The sequence below is a fragment of the Macrobrachium rosenbergii genome, chromosome 20, assembly GCF_040412425.1.
Source record: "Macrobrachium rosenbergii isolate ZJJX-2024 chromosome 20, ASM4041242v1, whole genome shotgun sequence".
NCBI lineage: Eukaryota > Metazoa > Arthropoda > Malacostraca > Decapoda > Palaemonidae > Macrobrachium > Macrobrachium rosenbergii.
The window spans coordinates 12827414-12836423 of NC_089760.1; the positions used below are offsets into that span (position 1 = coordinate 12827414).

Here is a 9010-nt window from a genome sequence, read left to right on the forward strand (position 1 = left end):
TACCATTGTTCACAGTTCAATCTGTACTATAATGTTTAGTCTTAAGATATCACTCTTGGCATAGGCTATTGAAGCCTCAGAGTGTTACTGCTGTACTTTTGGATGATTCTTTGTTAGTGCAAGTATTCATTTCAGGTAAACTGTAGATTAAAGTTATTTGCTAGCTGCCATATATTTCATAGGAGATTGCATTCTGGAACTATTTTATTTTCAAGTACAGTTTTTCTTAATATGACATTTATAAGTTGTTGTTGTTGCTATACTAGTATTTCCTGCAGCTTAAATATTGAAAACCCCTAGGGGAAATCTAACCACAATTTTTAATAGTACTTAACATTTATATATTGCTTGCAAGGGTTGTTTTACCTGCTCAATGAAATGTCTAAAACAGTTATTATTGCACAGTGAATTCATATTCTCGCCTGATTCAAGAAGAGCAGAGATTATAATACTATAAATTTCAGTGTCATTATAGTACTATTCCCATCAGTGCAAAAAGAATTGTGACACTTGTAGAGTTGTTGGATTCCTGTCTCAGAAAATTCTGAAGAAAAGCGTAATAAATGTTTGGAAGTGGTGTATGGGTATGTGTGGTAATCAGATCTCTTAGTAGTTTTTTTGTCAATTTCCTTTATCATTTTCTAAAAGTACAGTGTGTAATAGCATCTGTTTGTAATACATTAACCTGTTAAGTGTCACCAATGGAATACCTCAGTTGCTTGCATCCCATTCACACCACCATCAATGAAGTAGCACATTCTCCCTCTTTCAAGGCCAGTGCTGCACTGATTAAGCTCAGGAATACACTTTACTCTTATACAAATTGTAGGAACATCATTTGGCAACACTATGAGCTAAATTATGGGTAAATGGCAACTTTTTTGTAATGGAAAGACAGTTTGACAGAGGACATCTATCTCTTGTCTCCCACTATTCTTCAGGCATTAATTGATTAATGATTGATTCATTTTTGTTTTGATCCCGTTATCCCCCACAGTGAACATTCCAAAGCGAAAGAAAAACCTCTGGCCTGAATAGACTGAAAATGACTACGAGACTCTTAGTAGCAGCTCAGTAGCCTCTTACTGGACCGATACAGAGAGGAGTCACTTTACTTTTAGTTCACCCAAAGATGTAATATTGTTCTCAATAGCATGCAAAAGAATAATATTTTCCCCTTTTGTGTTTCTGGCATGTACAATAATCTTTAGGATGTAAAAATGCAAGATAAATTCTTTCATCTTTTCTCATCTTACATTATTTAATATCCTAATATTTTTACAAAAAAAAAGTCAGTGTGAAAAAGAATGTATAAAAAAAGCACAAAAACTAGTGTAGACCAAATTACTACTCTGCAAGCGAGAAAATGTAATGGTACAGGAGTGACAAGGTCTCCCATACGTGATGCTTAAGGTGTTAAACTGAAATTTTTTACTACATATATTTCAGTTCCCCATAGTCATAGTTATCATATGGAGCAGAAACTTTTTGTGCATATTTTTTATCATGTACAGTACTACACCTTACCTGGTTATGCAGGTTTAGTTACTCAACTCATTTGTTTAGAGATACAGTAGTTAGTACAGTATATTAGGTGAAATCCTATCACACTAATCCTTTATTAATACTGTATACCTGTAAATGACTGTCGTTTGACTAATTTAAGCAAATTTCTTTAACTAAAACATGTTAAAGAAACAACCATTCTTTGGGTTTTTATAATACAATATATACAGTACTGTGCATCATACAATTTTAGGTTATATGTACAGTGCATTGGATACAGTGATGCTGATGATGATGATATACAATGATCTTTTTTCATTACAGATACAGCGCTTCAAGGAACACTTTCGTCACGTGAAAACTTCAAAGGTTGCATCCGTAATATCGTTCTCAATAGTGAAAGACGTGATTGGACTGACATGTATCGTTTGCAAAATGTTCTTCTTAATGCTTGCCCTGTACAATAATATGCTGTTACTGTTGTTTATAATTTTCTTCAAATTGGTGTATTTAATACCTTACAAAAAGATGTGTATATTTTGAAGTAAATTGTATGTAAATCATGTCAAATAGCCATGAATTCTAGTGAGAATTTTAGACTTTTACCAAATGTCTTTGTTTTTAAAAATATACAATATAAAAGAAAAAAATCTTTGTTTTTAAAAATATATAGTATAAAAGAAAAATCTCAAATCTCTCAACCCATTGTTATTTACTAATAAATTGCTTTGATGTTCAGGCATTGATTAATATGCTAAACATTAATGTTTTTAAATCACTTCTTTTATGCTTGTACAGTGTACAGTTAGATTTGCAGTGAGAATTATGTTTGTGTGTATGTTGTAATTAAAAATGAATGCTTTGGTTGAAACTGTATGTAAGGCATGTCTGTAAATTTTTATGATTTCTTTTATAGATTTTACATTCTATGTTTGTCTGACCATAAGATTTTCTTAGCAGTACTTCCTTATCAATAAATTTGTGTGCCAAACATTAGTGGTACAAAGCCATTGATCTGTATTAATTTAAGAAATATAAAATATTTTCATATTCAGTACTTATTTCACTTACCATGATGTTCCAGGAAAAATTTGAATGTCAGTGCAAAATATAAAAAGTGTAATATATTAACCTCAAGTTGATTTGATGTAATTTACTTTTTCTTAAGGCAGTTTGTTCTCCCACCCCTTTTTCTCTCTCTCTCTCTCTCTCTCTCTCTCATGCTCTTGTGATTTTTTCAATGATAAGGAAAATTTCAATCATTAGGATGTTTTATGAAGAAAGGCAGGCCACTAGTCACCTCTGCAACAGTTCTTTAAATTACTTTAAAGTAAAATTCATTTCTGTACAGTAATAAGTACCGCTTAATTAACGAACCTTGTACAGTATACGAAATGTGTACACATAATTTGCAGAAATGTTACTCCCTGTCACAAATTATATGACATTCTCTTTTTATTAAGCAAGCAGTTTTATCTGAATCGAAGGTCATGATTTTTTATAACTCAATATGAATTTGTTAGCTGTTTTGCCTCTCCCAAAACCCCAGTTATTTTATATACACCCATCCTTCTACCACTCAACCTGAATGCCTCGTGCATCTCAACCACCTCAACCAGGGGTAAGTCATTGCTAAACTATCAGTAACTTATTTTTCTTTAATGTAAAGATACATAACTAGATTTCTGTCTTACACTCACTTATTTTTCTATAGTTAACAAACAACCAGATTTTTAACATATACCGTACAGCTTTCATACTTCCACATGCTTCACAGACATGACATTTAGCATTTATACACTGATTATGAGAACTCAATCACACTGCACTTTTGGCCACTACTGGATTTATGTATTGGTTAGTATTTTAATGCTTTATTTTTTATTTTGTGAGAAAATTATGCTTAATAATAGTATATAGGCTGGCTGATGATGCACTGTTTAGAAATCACTTGAGAAAAAATTTATAATTTTAAATTGTTTTACATGACTAGTGAAATGTAAGTTGCGATGATATTTGTAGTAATGAGAAAATAGCAAGAGTGATAGTATAGTGAATTTAAAATGTAAATGATTATCATTGCTTAAGCTTGAGAGAAAGAGAGATAAGAATTGTATGAAGCTGATAACAAAAGAATGCAGTACATAAAATCCTGGTTCCAGAAAGGAAGGTAAACCACTACTGTAATGAGAGAAGGTGAAAAACTAAAAATAAAAGTTTGAAAATCTAAAAGAACACACTCATTTTTTCCTGTGTTTCATGTCGTTACTAGTGCCAGGCTTCTACATCAATAAATGAATTACAGAAAAAAATATTTACCTTTTTCTTGACATCTGTTCTTACATACTTTCATTCATCTTGCTGTCCAACCTCTCTAACTTAATGCAACTGTTAGTTTTCTCTCAGCTTCAACTTTGGGTCCTTGTGCTTCAATTCTTATTTTTGCCCATAGGGGTTATTGTCAGTGCATCTCATGTGGTGCACTGTAGGCATTGATAAAACGATCTGTAGCATCCCTGTGGTCCCTAGCTGCATCCACCATTTTAACCTTTTTCTTTTACCTCCTTTCCCACTTCCTTTATTCAGTCTTGCTATCCAACCTCCAACTAATACTTCTTAGTGTAACTATAAGGTTTTCTCTCAGTCCACCTTTAGATCCTTGTACTTATAAGAGAGAGTAAGCTTTTATACACAAACTTATTTGATGAAGAGGGTTCATAATTATTTTTAAAAAATTATCTAGAACTGAAATCGAAATACTGTATATTGATTTAATAATTTCTATTTATTTTTAGTTCCTCTTTCTCTCTTGGTATATACAGTATAAATATTGATAATATAAGAAGCACTTGTTAAATGGTGTATTAGAGCAAATAATAGTACAGTAGGTACGATGCTTTACTGAAAAGAACGACAATTATGAAGCGTCCGTACGATAACTCCGAAGGAACAAAATCATGGCAACACTGTTCTCAAGACGAAGGTGGAGTTGGTAATGTCTGTTGTGCTAGTTAACTGCTAATCGTTGGCTACCATAATTTCTCAAGTGCCACGCTAATTCCACTTTTGTAATATGATTTTGCATTCGCAATTCATTCACTCTTGATTATGGTATGCTTTACGTTGAGACGGACACTTCTCGTAGCCCAGTGGTCAGGTAAAGTGGCTTTCCTTTGTTTGCAATGTTGTTCTGTTCATCTATTTTTTACTTAATAACAGCTAGCCAAGGTTTTGTTTTCATAGTTTCGGTGTGGTATGCTAATGCTGAAGAGCTGCTACACCATTTTGCTATTTGAATGACATTTCATCCCTCTACAAATTGAGTGCTCTTGGATATGTTAATTTGTTAGAAGCATAGGTTGTTTTTCAAAATCGTTCCCGTGTGAAATGATAAGTCGTTTAGTATGTAGATGTAGGGGTCAAAACTTACTTTGGAAGGCTCCTCCCCCGGGCCAAGATAGGGAATGGTATCGGAGGTTAGGTTAGGCCTTATTCCCACTACAGTTAAGGAGTAGCCAATGCCAAATCACGTGGCACCTCGGTTTACATTGGATCTTTGGTTTTGCAATGATATAGGGTAAAACGATGGGGCATAAGACACATGGGTGGCAGAATTTTCACTTTTCACTGGTAATTAATTGGGGAAGAACTGAAATGCATTTTTACCTTTAAATCCATGGTTTTATCCTTACTGACATCACAACTGAAGCCGCACAGTGCTTATTTGATTGTAATTATGCATATTTTGTTCTTAATTCACTCAAAATACCACTTAAAATACGTGAGAATGTTTGTTTACAGTACTTTATTCCATCAAAGTAGCGAAACTGTGGCGGGAACAATTTTCCAGCCTTATTGTACATCTGGCTGCCGTAAACATCCGAGCGCGGACGACGCATTAGTGAATTGTTTAGGATAGAAATGTAGTGTTTTGTTGTTAGGAATTTTCATTCATTTAAATTCAAGTTACTATACATACTTCTGAGACATGTAATGTGTACGTATGATTGTTACCACTCCGATAAAAATGCAAGAAAGTTGAGTATGACAATATATATACTATTGGTACGAGAGTCAAGATGCCATGACGTCAAAATACAGGACTGAAATAAAGGTTTTAAATCCAAAATTATTACTTTAAATGCCATTACATTTGACAAAACTTACACTGTAATTATATATATATATATATATATATATATATATATATATATATATATATATATATATATATATATATATATATATATATATATATATATATATATATATATATATATATATATATATATATATATATATATATATCACTATGTAATATATATTAAATAAAAAAACGATAGGAAAACGCGAAAAATAGCTACATGTTCACAGCAAAAGCTTTGAAATTTGGCTCAGGAATCTGGTTTGTTCCAAGAACGAATATTTTCAAATGAATTATAATGAACACGTAATACATTTACTCAATTTGTATAGCCTTATTCTGGTGTTTAGCTACCTAATTATTTAAATACTGTCCAGCGCTCTGGCGTCCCGAAAATTCGCCAGAGTTCTCCGTCCAAACTCCATAAGCGCCAGCGTTTATCATTGATGTCAAGGAAACGGTGTCAGCGTGTATGGGTACAAATATTTTGCAGATTTAACGCAGGAAATGGGCAGATTGTTTATACAAGTGACTCGGCAAGTATCAAGATAGCGTCACTCGTCCACTTTTGAAGTGTTTTAAGTAAAAGTTTCGAGAGCGTCATGGCCGGTAAGTTACCACCGCGCACGGCCAAATCTTAACGAACCTCTGTTTAATCGGAATATTTCGCAATTTAGGAGAAAACTGTTACTTTGATAGGAACGTAGAGGTCCCGGCATGTTGTGTAGATGGGGCACAAGTCTCACTGATGCTAGTAGGGGCGCGTTCAAATGCATTTTCTGGAAGTATCCAAACATTGGATGAATGACGCAGTGTGTCACGGCCCTAGCGTGTTTACCCTAGCTTTATGTCTTTTTCCAAATATTTTTCATAGATGCTTATTGAATAATTTATATATTGTATATTTGCTAATGATTACCATATCCTGTCTGGTACGCCTACTTCATGCGAATATTTTATGCATTTTTACAATGACTGGGAACATTAATTTGCACTGTTGGTAAACTGCAATTGTTGTCATTGTTGGGAACCATTGCTAGGGGACAGCATTGACTGGAAGACAGAATACCATAAAGTTGAAGTTAGTGCCTTTTACCTTACAAGATTTATTCAAGGTCAGATTGTATAAAAACTTAACAGGGTTTACTAGATGATTTAGCTGTTTCTGTGGAATTTGGTTGAACATTGCCCAGTTTTCAAAGCAAAGCACCCTAATGAAGGGGATTGGTATTCTTTACTATTTTTTTTTATAGCATGGAGTTGCATATCTCAGGTGAGCCAGATTTAAGCCCAGTGTATAAATTTTATTCATTATTCTTTAACTTTTGAAGTCGCCAGGCTATCATAACTGGCAACTATTTTAGCAAGGCTTTTGAGAGTTGCTATTCAGAAGCCTTGCTAAAGTAGTTGCCAGTTAGTACCTTTTCCTAATTACCTGTTGTTACATTAATTGTTTTCCAGCCACTGCCTACCTTTCTTTTTCCCATGTTGACGACTACATTTCAGTTGAGGGAAAGGAAAGGTAACATTCATTTTTATGCTCTTCCTTTTTACCAGATCTCGTGTTCTAAGTGCAAAAGTATCATTATGATAACATGTTAGGGTATATACATCATAGCGATAAAACAGGTTACATATGCTGTTGAAATTTGTTAACTTTCGATGGCCTAATTTCCACCCGCAGCCATAATATTGCCCTCATTTGAAGTGAAGCAAATGATTTGACGTTTTCTGTGAAGTAATTTGTGGAGTCTACTCTATTGAGAGGTTTATTAGTTTGATTTGTTATGAAAAACTTTTACCGTTATTTTATTCTGTGAAATCGTTTCGTCATCGTTATGCCAGAAGAGGTCATACGACAAGTGTTTATTAGGGAATTAGATCTTTTGTGGGAGACCTGCTCTCTCTCTCTCTCTCTCTCTCTCTCTCTCTCTCTCTCTCTCTCTCTCTCTCTCTCTCTCTCTCTCTCTCTCCCCAGTGTTTCAGATGTATTTTTAAATGGAAAGTGCGTATGCCAGAGATAATTTCAAAATGGTCGGTCGTTGCATAGTTGACTGGAACTTTCTAGCTCTGTCGCTAACATTTATGGTGATGACAAATGACGCCATTAGTTTTGAATGCCAAAAACTTGCTTGGTTCTCAATTTGTAGTTTCCTTCTTTTCGTCCGTCTTGAATGTTAGAGAAACTCGTTTGAAATCTATCGGGACATGCTTTATATTCTTGAATATGCTTATTCGTTATTTCAGATTAGTCGAATAAACAGAGATAGAAAAGTAGTCAGCCGTGTTAATACTTTGTTGCTTTTTTGTTTTGCGGTAAGAAAATTAAGGTCTCACCAGTTTTTACTGTTTTTATCATTCCAAGTTCCTAAGCCCAAAAGGTTGCAGAAGCAGCAGATGCATAGGTTTATATTGGCCCTCAAAGGTTCAACGGGAACTCCCCCACCCCTTTCGCGATTTTAATCTTGGAGTTTTTTAATCGTTTAGGTCGGATCAGTTTTTGAAGACGTCTCAGTTAAGCTTAGAAAGGAGCTATTGTGAGACATATTTTCTCTCTCTCTCTCTCTCTCTCTCTCTCTCTCTCTCTCTCTCTCTCTGTGTTGTGTGTGTGTATCTTTAGTGCACAGACTTCTCTCGCCATGTGCTGCAGCGTAAAAAGTTTTAAATGTTATTTCGTCGTTCAGTAGGCTTTCATAACTTGAGCCTCACAAGGCGAACTTCATTGTATATGAAATATTTCCTTTATAAATAGATAAACCCTAAGAACTCTTTTCGAACTTCGATTATCTGCTCTAATTTACAGTAGATAAATATTCGTGGTTACCAATTCTAACTTGAGAATGTCAAACTAAACGGTGAACAAACGGGAATCGATAACATCTGTTTACAAGATTTTCTTATATATTATGACGCCAGTGATTTAAATTGATATAAGCCTGCTGATGTTTTCAAGTTATAGCCTAAGTGGATCTTCAAGGGAACTGAATCTGAACCTGTTTTTGTTATTCACAGATGTCTGGTGTAAATAAAAACTTAAAATTTTTTGAGAGTGAATGACCGTTAACTGGCTGCCTTTGTTTAAGCTTACCCAAATGCATCTCACCCAGAATTGACAACCAAGACGTAAATAAATCATTAGTTCTTCGTCTGTCATGAAGCTGTTAGAATGCTTATCTATGAATGAAACGTATTTGCTTCATTTTTATGGTTCTAATGTGTAATTCCTTTATTTTAAGCTTTATTTTCACCGTTATCTATCCAGACTTCACTCCCAGTTTCCTTGTAGGCTACTGTACAGTCATGTCTCGTTAACTCTCAATCGTTTCGGTACGTTATTTTTTCAATAACTCCTTTTATGTA

The 9010-nt window shown here is 34.1% G+C and overlaps 1 protein-coding gene across 1 annotated transcript in view; it reads left to right on the forward strand.

Annotated features, from left to right (window-relative positions):
• Positions 1 to 2560, forward strand: part of wb (wing blister) — a 423965-nt gene extending 421405 nt beyond the window's left edge. The window contains exon 66 of the mRNA XM_067121957.1: positions 1831 to 2560. Within this exon, the coding sequence (XP_066978058.1) occupies positions 1831 to 1973 (143 nt within the window). The 3' untranslated portion in view covers positions 1974 to 2560. The remainder of the gene's footprint in view (positions 1 to 1830) is intronic.
• The last annotated feature ends 6450 nt before the right edge of the window (positions 2561 to 9010 follow it).